At 34.9% G+C, this 13,989-nt stretch overlaps 1 protein-coding gene across 1 annotated transcript; it reads right to left on the bottom strand.

Moving 5' to 3' along the window:
* Positions 1-424: 424 nt before the first annotated feature.
* Positions 425-8,199, bottom strand: LOC146148512 (uncharacterized). The gene is made up of 7 exons (XM_083387430.1): positions 8,056-8,199; positions 6,846-7,205; positions 6,358-6,543; positions 5,293-5,427; positions 3,010-3,168; positions 2,672-2,857; positions 425-1,369 (listed from the first exon to the last, which is right to left on the bottom strand). The coding sequence occupies exons 1-7, from the start codon at positions 8,141-8,143 to the stop codon at positions 1,350-1,352; spliced, it is 1,134 nt and encodes a 377-aa protein (XP_083243556.1). The 5' UTR covers positions 8,144-8,199; the 3' UTR covers positions 425-1,349.
* Between the last annotated feature and the right edge of the window lie 5,790 nt (positions 8,200-13,989).

Genomic DNA, 13,989 nt, shown 5'->3' with positions numbered 1-13,989 from the left:
TCTTGCGCTAATCGTGGCATAATAACACCAGGGGAAAATGTTCTTTGTTTAGTATTGTAGGTGGCGAAAATTCACGGAATTTAGGAAACTGCTGTTGATAGGCATAGCTAGGTCGTAGTATGGCAAAACCGTCACTATTTTTTAAATTTGCTAATTAACTTAAATTTGTGTTTTTCAAGTTGGAATCGAACCCGATTCTGCCGTTGCTGCATTAAACGTAGCCATGCGGCTTCAGATTTTTTCTGTCAAACAAATACTTTTTCTAAACCTTCGTCCAATCACTAAATGTCTATCGAATGCTGGTGGGCGAGCAGCTACTGCTAACGTGTAATGCCAGATGTAGAGATTTCGCAATTTCCTTAAAATGCGCTATATTGCAAAATAAAGATTCCTAGGTAAAATGCGCAAAGTACTCTACAGAAGGTTACTGAAGTTCAACGTTAGGCGAATATTCAGCGACGTTACGCACATTGTAATTATTAAGTAATAATAACACATTAATGGCAGTTGTAACTTTGCATTCTTTGCAGCATATTATGTGACTGCATGTTGGCAATGAACAAAAATACAACAGTGTGTTGCATTGCACTCACTATATTGACAAACAAATAATTTCTTCTTTAACCTTTCGTTTAGTTATGAACTCCACTAAACTTCTTTAGGTGACAGTTGTTTAGAATGTTCAGCATTTGCAATTGAATTTTTCGTTTACAATATACAATATACATATGTTAGCACAGTTAGTTTTGCAAATAATTGCTCTTTGGTCCGACAAAAAAAAAATTAAAGTGAAGTATTTTTTTCATAAATTACTCGCCAGTTAAACTTTCTAAAATTATTAATATAAGCATTATGGACAGTTAATTTTATTTTTCAGGCAGTTGGTCGCGGTAAAGTAAAAACCTTTGTTATTATGAACTACTTATACCTACAATAGAATCATGGATCGGCGTGAAACTTGATAATATTGACTTTACTTGTTATTTTAGTAATGACTGTGGATGACATGTTTTACAGATACAATATTTGCCAGGAATCTTTCCAGAAACCTGTCATAAAAAATCCGCTGCAAACCTCTCTGTTTCTATTATGGTTTAAATTTCCCGGTCTAGGCTTGTCTTTACCGAGATTTACTGACTTTTAGATCACAATCACCTCTGCGTATTTCACAAATTTCAGAAAATGAAGATCATGTCGCTTCCAAATATTTTTAAACAATCGAAAAAAAAATTCTCCGAACAATTACAATATTTTGTTGTTAATTTTTAATCCGAGAAAAGTGATGTTGTTGCGCTTCTTTTTTGAATGAATGTTTGAGACGAGTGATGGTGAAACGATTGCTTCGCACGTCAGGGTCGAGCTAAATAGCCTGAAATAAAAGATCTAAAATAAACTTAATGTTTCAGATGTTTTTTCAAAACCATTGGCTTTTGTTTCCACTCATTCTCAACAGAAAATTTGTATTGTGTATTACAATCCTAATTTTCAAGATGTGGAGACCCTCTCTGGTACCACCAAGTGAGATCCAATGCTGTGGCAACCCTTATTACTTCAGTCTTATATCGAACTCGGTTGGCCAAATTAGGATTGTAATACAAGCAAGTTAGGAGAAAAATCTAGCCTGCCGAAATTTTACAACTCAGAACCAAGCCTGGTCAATCATTCTATCATGGTGTATTTTGAACTTTTTTATAAGGCGGTGTATAAAGAAGATATAAACAAACTCGCGTCACACTTTTTGTTATTACACGTTAATTAAAAACAACATTAACCTGACAATAGCAATATTACTCGACAAGGAAATGGCTGGATACCATATTAAATTTGTATAATGGATAGAGTGCAACAAACAGGCTATTTTCTAATTCCAAAGTTAAAAAAAATGCTTGAGACACACTGATGTTAAGCTCCTAAGAATTTGCGAGCCACTATACCGAGTGCACTACACAGGTTCAGTGGTAGGCCTATAGCTGGTCTAGAAGTCAGGACACTTACACACCGGCGAGACAGGTTATCATCTCGACCAACGGCGTCGTTCGTCTCACCACAAACCCCAAAATGAGGTTTGGAAACATTTTCACCGCTGCGCATTTTTAAATTGCTGCTAGACATTAACACTTCATTGTTATTTGGATGCTATAATAACCCGACATAACCAGCGTTTTGTTTAAACACCATTTTCTCGCCTTTTTAGTGACGTTATTAACTACAATAACTGTCGCGAATTTTAGTTTATCTACTGCCGTGCTATTGTGTAAGCCAGGATTATTCTAAAATTCGGCACTACATATGCTAACGGGCGGAATATTTCGTTGGACAATTTTATACATTTATTCGGGATCGAAGTTAGGGCCAATCTCAAAAACACGCGTATATATTTTTAGTTCCATATTTTTAAGAGACATGTCATACCAGTTTGAGAACCCCCGAGCTATTCCGTTGTGTATTATTATCCATGTTTAATTAATAGCAGTACTGAAAAAATTAGTACGTTTTAGTTACCAACTTCTTTCAATGGAGCGAACTATAATACTAATTGTTTTTAGAGACATATGTTAATATTAAAACGGATGATGTTAGCACTTTACCGCACTATATATGTTTGAACAACTCAAAATTTAGATGGATTTTGTTGCGATTTTTTCCATGTTTTGATTTAAATTTCATCTACCTCTGATCCTGCATGTGGTCCTTGTCCCCCTTCCATGAAGTTTACAAATACAAATGCGTGTCACGCCATCATCTCTAACCTCTTCATACTCTTCGTTAAGCGGGTGACGTGTGCCGTCACTTTGTATGCAATGAGTGGCTAATGACAAGATTTGCGGAGTTTTAGCAATTGGAGCTAAAATCGGACCTATAATCAAAAAGACGTTTTTACACGACATTTACATTTTCAAAAAAAAATAATGTCTCTTCTATAACAACTAAAAAACAAACATTAAACTTTGTTTATTTAACGTATAGTTTTCTTTAAAGTGAATTCCGAATAAAAGGGCCTGTACTTACTATTATCACCAGAGGTAGACGTCAAAGGCACACAATTGCCAAATTTTTGTTTTCCTCCTAAGCAAGTGCAGTTGTAGCCCCTAAACTTAAATGGTACAAAAGTACTTCCGGCGGGAACAAATCGCTGAGTTGTGAAATCGCAGCAAGGGCTGTCAATCACTGCAATCAAAAAAATTATACTCTTTATGTCATTGCGTAGTAAGCAATTTGTATATAGTTAAGCATACACGTCATTGCATAGTGCAGTGGCTCAATATTGTTTTTTGCGACGAAAAGTTTGATGCACCTACGGCGCACCAAGCGATAGGAATTTTACTATTTTTATTTATTTGTTGGTTTGTCAATAATTAATCAATGGTTATAGTGTTTTCGCAACAATGCTTTCTCTTTTCAAAAATAGTGAGTCATTTTGACCCTATCCATTTTTTTAATAAGAACACTTAGCCCCTTAGGTGCGAAATTTATTTTGCGGCACCTACTTTTCTGTACATAACATTTAATTAGGCTACGTTGCGGCGCGCGGTAAACATTGTTTTAGAAAAAACAGATATTTGCATGCTTAGCCTAAAAAAATTGAAGGGACCTGGCAATTAACTCGGTAGATACAAACCATTAAAACACAAATCGCTAATTTAACTAAAAGTATTTTACAATTAAGAATCGTTTTTCTACTGCACTAACAAACTGCTAGATGACTTGTTTTTAAATCGCAAAACCTTCTAGTACAGGGGTCGGAAACCTTTTTGCACTGTGGACCGGTCTAAAAGTCATACTTTTTAACGGCCTTTAAATAAACAAATAGAATATTGCAGAACAGCCTTCAAAAAACAATAAGTGTTAAATAATGTAAATTTATTACATCTTTGATTCAATGAGAAGCTTGTTTTCGCGAAACAAAACTTATATAAGAACGTAATTATAAGACCATATATAGTTACGTCATAGAGAAAAACCTAAAATAAAGGCAATATGAAAACACAAAAAAAGACACATAATGAAGTATAGGCCAGGAGTGGGCAACCTTGACTTAAACGCTGGCCGAAAGGTCGCGATAAATTTCATTGCTATTACTATAGTCTATAGCAGTGCTTCCTAAACTTTTTTAGTTTTGTTCACCCCTAGCATCTATCTCCAGATTCATTCACCCTTCTCATGATATGATAAAACGTCTATATTTCACTGAACAGATTGAACACCCGGAATATCCGCCCTGCTCGCAAGCTATTATCCATTTCTGACGGTACACTCTTATTCACCCCTTTTGGTTGGTTCACCTCTGCAAAAATTTTATTCACCCTGGGGTGAACCATTCACCTGATTAAGAAACACTAGTCTATAGTATATAATGGTGACATATTTATAAGGTGGCATTTCAACTCTCGGTGTTATGTTGACATTAAAAAGACGCAATGGATTCGTGTCAAGCGCAATAAAACGCTTTTAGATATAATAAAGTGGCGAAACTTTCATTGTCGATCGTTCCAATCCAGGGTAGACATGACATGACGCCGTTAGGCTTAAAATATTATTTTAGGTTTATGTCTTTTGTGGTCGCAACACCGAGTTGTATTTGCTGTATTTAATGTAGGATAGAGAGAACAATCATAGACATTGTGAAACCTAATAATATAAGTTTTAATATATTGTTGAACTTATGGGTATGTTTTTTTGGTTTTGCCTAACAGTTTTTGTTAGAGAAATAGTTGGAATATAACGTCGCAAAGAGTAGGCTTTGTTTAGTACCAACCAAATACATATGTTTACTTTCGGAAAATGCTCACCATACTGCGTTACTGTCGTTACAACATGCGTGTTGCATTATAATAATTACATTTATTTTGTCGAAAAGTTAAAATTGTAAAGACTAATAATGATGCATATATTTATTAAAAAAAATTAATTATTTGTAATTAAGCGCACTTAGTAAAGGAAAATGCTACATAAAACTTATACGTGTAGATTCTTAATGAAGTAATAACAAGTTTATTATGTTTTTAACTGAAGTATTTTACAAAAATAGTTAAATATGGCCGTCGTGCTCTTGGGTCCCGGTGCAGTGAACCGGCTGCACCGCTGGTAGTTGGCACGTACGCCTTCAAGGTACAACAAGCATATAGGACATTTGCGTATATTAAACTCAATTTGTTGGTTTTACTTGAAAGAATCCCCATTAAGACGTCCTGCGACGTATTTTTCGAAAATGTGAACAAAGGAAAACAAATTGTTAAAAACCCAAGCAAAAGCTGTATTATTTGAAACGCTTATCGAGGGTGCTTAACTTGCCTGTACAATGTATTTTCCACTTTAAGCATCGGCATCTGTACAAGCCCTTAATGGACCCATCTGACGTCATAGACCTGTTTCGTTCATAACTTGACCATAATTCGTACTTTTGTCTGGTCCACGGATCGTAACATTCTATCAAGTAAAGTGTTATTGGAAAATAAGGGCAGTTTAAAAAGAAATGTAGGGGATCATTGTACCCCAAAACATTTAACTTAACTTTTAAAAAAGTTTTTTTTTTGTGTACGTCGCCCTCACACAACAAAGCCTAAGCTTGAAAATAGCTGTAACCTACTACATTACCAGGTATACAAGCAAAACAAAATAGGCTCGTTTGGACGGCAACTTTAAATAGAAAAAAGTAAATATTTCCTTAACATTACCTTATGACGTAATACCGATTTTGATTATGTTACGTCAATATATTTTCTGTTAAATGTGATTTTAAATACATTATACTGACCTTATTTGTCAAGCCATGTTAGATTTAAAGACTTTTAATATTACTGAAATTAGTGGTAAGCCTACATAATGTTAATATTTTTTTATATTGAAACATAAGTCAATAACGTGAAACCCTTAATTAGCACTAATTTACAATAGTTTTGTTTACCAAACAGTAGTTTTGTTTACTTTGGATTAATATGCAAGACTGAAATTGAGTGTGCAAAATAAACTATAAAACAAATAAACAAAAATGCGTTTTGATCACAAATAAAAGTTTAAATATAAGGGCTACGGGGTCTGACCGAGATTCGAGAGTACATAAAACTACCCGAGTCCGGAGTACGCATGCTCAGTTCCTAATTCGAAATATTGATGCAAACGTTAAATTTTAAAGATCAAATAGCATATGGTGGAGTATTTAGTAACCACCTCTGGGTGAGTTGTATGACACCCCAATGAGTGGATAGCTTTATATCTTTCCTATGTTTGTTTAAAGATGTTTTAGTTGCAAGGCAATGTTTTTATATACCTAAAGTTATGTAAAAATAAACAACAACAAAAAAAATCTGCGACTAATTAATATGTATATGCAAGTTCAAATATTAAAACAGATATCACCTTGACCGTTGGCTGCCATATCTTCGGGAGATGGCGGTAGTGGACAAATTTCAGTCTTGCATTTTATCTTGGGCTTGCTTGTTCCAATCTGCGTACACTTACAAACCTTTCTATGTGGCATCAAATTAATGAATTCCTTGTTGACTTCAATTCTTCTCCCGTTAGGCGTTAGGCATGTTCTGGGCACTGAAATTTGGTAAAACTATACTTTTTAACTGAACAACCGGTACAATCGAGTAATGACTATAATGTCGAAAAGCATTGCAACCAAGGTGTTTATAAGCTGTATCACATCAAACTGAACAAAATTTTGTTAGATGGAACGCACTATAATGTTCCTCCTTATACTTGCCTAAAATAAAACCCGTCTAGTGAAAATAATTAGTTTCTTTAAGGAGTAAATAGGGTTACTAAAACGAATGTTTTGTGTGCACCTATTTAAATGCTTAAACTAACAAAATATCAAGCAGAGAACATATAATTGGTACCTCTACGTCCGAAAGGATAAAATGGGCGAGGTCTGGATCGGACAGGAGGAAAAGGTCTAAGGCGGACTTTAGGTTGTACAACTGGAATGACCTCAAGAGGAGGTACGGAATTATTTTCCTCCTCAACAATAGTGATTACTGGTTGTTCTAAGACCATCGTGCCTTCAGTTCCACCTATAACGGGAACTCCGGCAATCGTATCGTTGACATCAGGTTGCGTTTTGAGTTTTGTGCAAGTCATCGTGTCGCATGACGGTCCACTGCAAATGCACGCGTACTGGGAACCGTCGCTTTTATGGCTGATGAATTTCGCAGATGGCGAACGTGATAAACCAGTCGAGTTACAGATTTCCGAAAAACCTGAAAATTTTTAGTTAGAAGCATGATGACCTATTCTAGATTCTTATTTATTCATCTAGGGGAAGGGGGACGTTGGATTACTTGTAGGAACACAATTTTAAAATGTTACATGTTACTTTCTCTTTGGGAAACATATTATACATGACAAGAATTATAGCCTTAAACAAGCCAATAGGTATATTGGAAGATCTTGACGTAAACTTATGCCACCACCGCCTTTGTAAAAAGATAGATATCATTTTAAGGCCGAAAGGTGTATAATATTAAATGCATATATATAATAAACTGAAACACCAATTTTCGTGTAAAAAGGATCTCTCGCAGACAACAAAATGTTTGCTTCCCATAATCAGATTATAATTTTACGGTTTACTTGAACAGCAAAAATAATAAAAATAGTTTCAAAGCGTAAAATAATTTCTTAAAAATTAAAGTTTCGCCGTATGGGATACATCCTCCGTTTCTGCAGAATAAACAAACGTGTAGGAAAATGCTTAAACTGCAGTTTTAACATTTTACTGCATTACATACAATGAAATGTATATTTCTGTTAATTTTAAGAAATTATTTTATGCTTTGTATCGGTTTTACTAAACATAAACTTTCTTGTCTAACTTTTTATAAGTTAAGTATTTCAGATTTTTTTTAGCTTTTAGCTTGCCACGCACTAAGAAATTGAAAAAGACACATTTTTGGCAAACCTACAAAATTTAGTTACTTAATATTGCAATATCAAATCTTGAGGTAAAACTTTTCTGAATAGACAGACGTAATAATAAAATCGGTTACAAATATTTTAGACACACGGTATGTAACTAAGCATTACAAAGACTTTAAAACAGCTTGTTACCTAGGTTTCCAGGAAGTCCATTGACTTGGAAAATGACTGTCAGAATCATTAGAGCATTTGTTTGAATAAACCATAGCATTTTATTCATATTTGTTAAGCCTTTACTATAACAAAATACATACTTGTTAAAAAACTAATACAAATGTCTGGCTCTACTGTCGAAAGTACTGAATATTCGCTAACGGACAAAAAAGGCCCCAAACGTTTGCAACAAATTCCAATACTAATAATACGTTCTGCGTCAGAAATGGGACAGATTCGCTTTGCTTGGCGAGATACATTTCCGAGGGGAAGCTGTTGCCACGCAGTTGGCAATTAACTCAACCAAGAGGCGGAGTTTGCCCCTAACATTTACCACATATCTGTAACTTTCCTATTATTGCAATTGCAATCATATAGACATTAGGTGAAATGTATTTAATAATATTCAAAATAAATTAGGCAACATTTGTAAACAAAACGTTTGTTTATCGTAGTATTGTGAAACCTTTTACTTATTATTTTACAAGTACTTTTTCAAAACTATTTGTAGAACGATATGACGGTTAGGTGCGCTATTTATCTTTATATTGTCGCAAATTAGTGAAACGGTTGTGGTTGTTGTCGTACCGAGCAATGCTACTTTTTTCGAACAGTGATTATCAAGCTTATATATGTTGTAGGCCCTAGTTTCAAGTCCTAATAATGCTAAAAAATTAAAAAAAACTAATAAAATAAAAAATATGCAGTGGAGCAGCTTAGCAATTAAAACTCACAGAAAAACATTGATGTGTTACAAAGCAAAACGCTTGAGAAACTTTTGTAATTGTTTTAACAACAAAACACTTAAAAGCATATAAACCTGGACACCACACTCTTGGAGATTTGAGTTTGTACGCATAAGGATATTTTAATTGCAATTTGTTCTTAAATGAAGTCGCTTCAAGGCTGAACAGGCTGTCGACGGCGCCCAATTGTCTGCAATTCCGGAAAAATCAAAGGAAAAGGATGCGGAACAGTAAAACTATTTATAGAATTTAGGGCAAAAACAAGTTGCTTGTTTTGCTAAGCAGTAACAACTTTTTTAACGACCACGTCGGATATCAGATAAGTACGACAGAAATGTTTCTTTGTTAGCCACTTATTAATCTATTGCTGGTCGGTATTTTAGTAAAGCCTTCGAATCAAATAAATAAGTAGTGTTTCGAAAATCCTCCATTCCATTAATTGATATTGTGGCAGTAGATATAAGATCCGTCTATTGCAAAAAATATAGATCAAGTTTCGCTTTTCGTAATGTTCAGTTGCGACGTCTTTTATGCAAGTTGTTTTAAGTTCCAACTTTTCTTTTTCGAAAGAGACAATTTAAAATAAGTAATTGTTTAAAGTTTAAACCTTTCTGCCGAAAATAGAATTGGTTTTGGACATACTTTTGGTACCTTCATGCGGCCTACAGATTCGGACAGTGAAATTACGTTCACCACCACTATCTTTTTTTCAACTTTATTAGGTTGAATCGAAATTGGAGCGTTTATAGCATTATGTTGTACAGGTCTCTTTGGGATATGAAATTTTACGTTGTTTGAAAAAACCTTTTTACACTGACAAGGCAAGCATTGTATGGTGTTTGATCGTTGGCAAACAAGAGACATCCACGACGTTCCAAACTGTTTAAACCAATTAAAAAAAAGCTATATACATGTCTGATGTGATGGCCATGTTAGTGCAAAGGATGATTTGTGATTTAAGTATTTTTGTCTTAGTTTTACGCCCTTCCTGGGCCTTCTTGCAACTAAAGAAAAGTAAATGGTCCTCCGAGAACGCTCAAAAATGCCGAAATGTCCTCTTTTTTCGCATTTCAAGTTGGTTGTTTATACTTTCAACACGACTGTTAGGCGAGACGTTGGCTTTATTTCCCAAAAAATACTGTAGTCATGAAACATGCTGAATTGCTGGTTTAAAAAGGTTTTCCAACAATGTTTATTAAACAGTTAAAAATCGCACAATTTTACGCATTTTTTTATGCAGCCACAATGGTGCAAAGAAAGAGACAGCCTATTAGTTGGATCAGTTTCGAGCATCTTGACGGTTGTTTATAATTTCAATAGTATGTCGTGTAAACAATTTTACGATCTTGTTAAACATGATCATTCCCTATTGGCAAAAGTTAAGGGAACCGCAAACTATTCACGGGCTGTATCTGAAAATAAATTTGATTTGTTGTTTTTGTGTGTGTTTTTTGTAACTTGTGCATTGCTTTTTTTGTAAGGTTTGCCTGCAACTCACAGAGAAATGTAAAACATCATCAGACTTAAACGTAACAATTACTACTTTCGTTTTACTTGCCGGCAAAAATGTCCTTTTTTGGGGTGCCAAAATATGGTAGCCCTACATGTAACCCAATATTTCATTTTTTACTTTTGAACATTAAATTGTTGCCACCGTCTACAATAATTATTTATAACTCGTTTTTTGAGATCTAAAGAGCAAGCATGTGGGTTGCCCAGCAATATCAAATGGTGCAAAATGTTAATTTGGTCCTGTTGAATTTCCTTTTCATCTAGAAGCCTTTTTTCAATTGTTGTATGTTTGTAACACTGAATAAAAAAAAAACAAAAAAAAAATTATGTTTGTAACAATGAATTTGTTAAACAAGCCTAGCATTGTCAAAAACACAAACACGCATTTTAAGACTTGCTTCGGAGACTCAGCAGAAGTAACATTAAAATAAACGCGTCACAAAGTAATTAGGTGTTGTCTGCTACTTTACCCAAAGTAAGGTGCGCTCCGCGACTATGTGAAAGCATCCAAAAGGGGCCACGGGCACAAAAAGCATCAAAACGTAAACAAGCCGGACGTAGAAAGATAATTCGCGAAGCGGGAAAAATTTTCGCCATTACGTAGTTAAAATGGTCAAAAAGTATTTGAAATGGACTCGTATCTAGTTTGTCAAAGAGGCGGCGGGCCGAATGAATTACATTAGCGGGGCGCATCCGCGGGTTGTAGGTTGCCGACCCCTGTTTTAGACTTTAGGTCTTACAATAGCATCGAATTGGGGCTTTCTGTCGCTTAATGATATCCTCAAACGCTCACAAAGATTAGCATTTAGGAGTCTCGGTGTATGCTTGATTTTTTACAAAATTTATTAACCCTGACAATTGGTATTCACATGAAAACACTGTAGAAAGTTTGTTTTTTAAGACTAAATCAAAAGATCCGCACAAAACGCTGAAAAGATCCGGAACAGGATCGCGATCCGCCATTTGAACATGACCGTTCTATTCCTTCTGACAAGCATATTATACGAGAATTTATACTGGAACGTAAAAATTGGCGAAAACCTTTTTTGTGACGTCATAACTTTTAACAATGTCACAGTTGTTGTACACGTATGTGCATGTATCTTTCATTGATTGATACCACTTGGTACTGTAGAACAGTGGTCCCCAACCTGCGGGTCGCGACCCCAACTGGGGTCGCCTGAAATTTTTGTTGGGTCGCCATTAACTCATCGTATTTCCGTTTTAGTGCGATTTATGTAGTTTTTTTCTTTACAATGACGTCACTAAATAAATATAAGTGACTGAGTAAGTAAATCTTTTACATAAAATTGCTGCTTTAGCTCTTTGGAGCTGCTATCAACTAAGGTAACATTTAACAAAAATTAGCTTAAATTGTTTCACTACGACGTTATTTCCATCAGTTATAAAGGGCTGGTTTTTAAAAATGGTTTAAATGGGATCTAGCGCAATGAGCATATTAAAGGCGAAATATGCATATAAAGGTGTTTTTTTAAAGGCAAACGGAAGCAACAAACCTAATTTCTTTTAACTCGTTTAAAGTAACATGATCAAAACGTTAAGCATATATTTTGTTTTGGACTTATATGTTTTGTTTTGGACTTATATATATCTATTTTGCTTAGAAATAGACCATGACATGTGGTAAACTGGATGTCAAAATTAATGGAGATAATACGCAGGCGCAACCATAGCACTGAATGCATTAATTGTAGAAACAAATGAAATTTCTATACGTTCCTTCGTGTGTTTAATCCAAATTTATTTTGTTGTGTACAATTTACGCTCGAACTACTATGTTCCAACGTTATTTAAAATATTTTTATTCGTATTAGAAAACAAAATGTGGTCGCAATGTAAATTATAATTGCATTTTATTTGAATTGGGGTCACCTATTAAAAAGGTTGAAGACCACTGCTGTAGAAAAACACAGTCGATATGAAGTTGTTTGGACCAACAGGATGTAGCAAGAATGGTGTCATTGTTAGGTTGGGACTTGGGAGTCGGACTAGGTCTAAGTTATTATGTTTACCGAAAGTATTTTCCACAGCAACATGTAAGATCGGTAAAGCAAAAATATCTCAAAAAAGGCCAAATGTACAATTAAAATTATTACGACGAACGACATAATAAAACTACATATAAACTGTTGCTACTAGGCATAGTAATAATATTTAATATCTGCTCCTCTGGTATTTGTAATTGTTAACCAACGTTTCGGCAACCTATATAAATCGCCTTTTTCAGGGTTTATGACACCGAACGATCATAGCACAATATGTGGAAAAATAAAAACAACAAAACACGATAAGAAAACAGTCAGCGATAACGTATAGTCGTATAGCCTCAAAGTCTAGTCCTTCTGCAAGTGTTTATAACATGCCGAGATCATTACGTCTGTTTTGATGTTCATGGTGTTAGCCTTTTTGTGAATGTTCCAATATTTAAAAAAGAAGTTTTTCCTGTAGTCTGACTGGCGCGCTATTACAGACACTTTTCTAAGTTACTCTACAGGCAAACCCGGAGGTACTCGTATTTTTGTGACCTATGTCTGATGTCATTTTTGTAACACCATTGAAACAATATAAACACCGCCTTACACTACTGGCAAATTTTTCGATTTTTATCGCGTATCGCGCCAATGACATCTGACCTTGTAATTGCATAATTGCTCTGACCTTTGTAATTGCATAAAAGATGTTCAGTTATGTGCCTATTTCCGTGCCTGTCAACCTTATGTGCAACAGTACCCACTTTTACATTTACTAAAGAACTTGTACACCCCACCCCACGTAATGCACTGAACTTATAAAAACATACATCCTGCTGTACTGAAAAAAACAACTATTAACCATTATAAAGAACCAGTCAGTGCAAGAGAAATATTTGGTTATGATAAAACAATTAGAATATAGTATCTTACAACCTGCACACGCTTAAATGCATGTTGTGCCATGTGTTGTTGTACACTCCACTCATTCTGCATGGTAATAAACCTGTTTATTTATTATGATACCTGATCATAGGCTTATTCTTATGTGGTATCTTGTACCCTCAGTAGCAGAGATGTGGGACCTGTGGGTCAATTTTGACGTTTTTGCATCTCCAGGATTTATTTGCGTCGTAAAATGGGATTTAGAAGTCTTAACATGAAATTTAATCTATCCTTCAAGCTTCAACACATCACAGCATTTAACTTAAAATGCCAGAACAGAAAAGTTGTTTATTTTGCATGCAAAAAATGCTACTCAAGTGAACCATTGGTCGTCACCCATGGGGACCATTGGTTCAAGGGTTGGGGACCACTGATTTTAGAGCATGTTGTTGAAGAAGAACTCAAACACCGTCCATTACAATCGCAATTTTCATCTGCCATTTTGCTAATTTATATTTATTACTATATACATGGCTATCACCCACTTGAAAGTTTATAGATGCTGTAGAAAATTTGCATATCTCTGTGATTTGCTTACGTGGTAGGCGAACAATACTGCTGATTTACTGTTCCACTGGTCCCCACCGGGTTGTGAACCACTGGCTCCCATGACGGTCATTTGCTCTTTTCAGGTGTACTATTTGCCATCAACTAAATACAATGAGAATTGTTCCTATTAAACCACATTTATTAAGCACTTTGCTCTAGTACAAAATAAA

The sequence above is a fragment of the Ascidiella aspersa genome, chromosome 4, assembly GCF_963924565.1.
Source record: "Ascidiella aspersa chromosome 4, kaAscAspe10.2, whole genome shotgun sequence".
NCBI classification, from domain to species: Eukaryota; Metazoa; Chordata; class Ascidiacea; order Phlebobranchia; family Ascidiidae; genus Ascidiella; species Ascidiella aspersa.
This window is presented reverse-complemented; position numbering and strand designations above follow the sequence as displayed.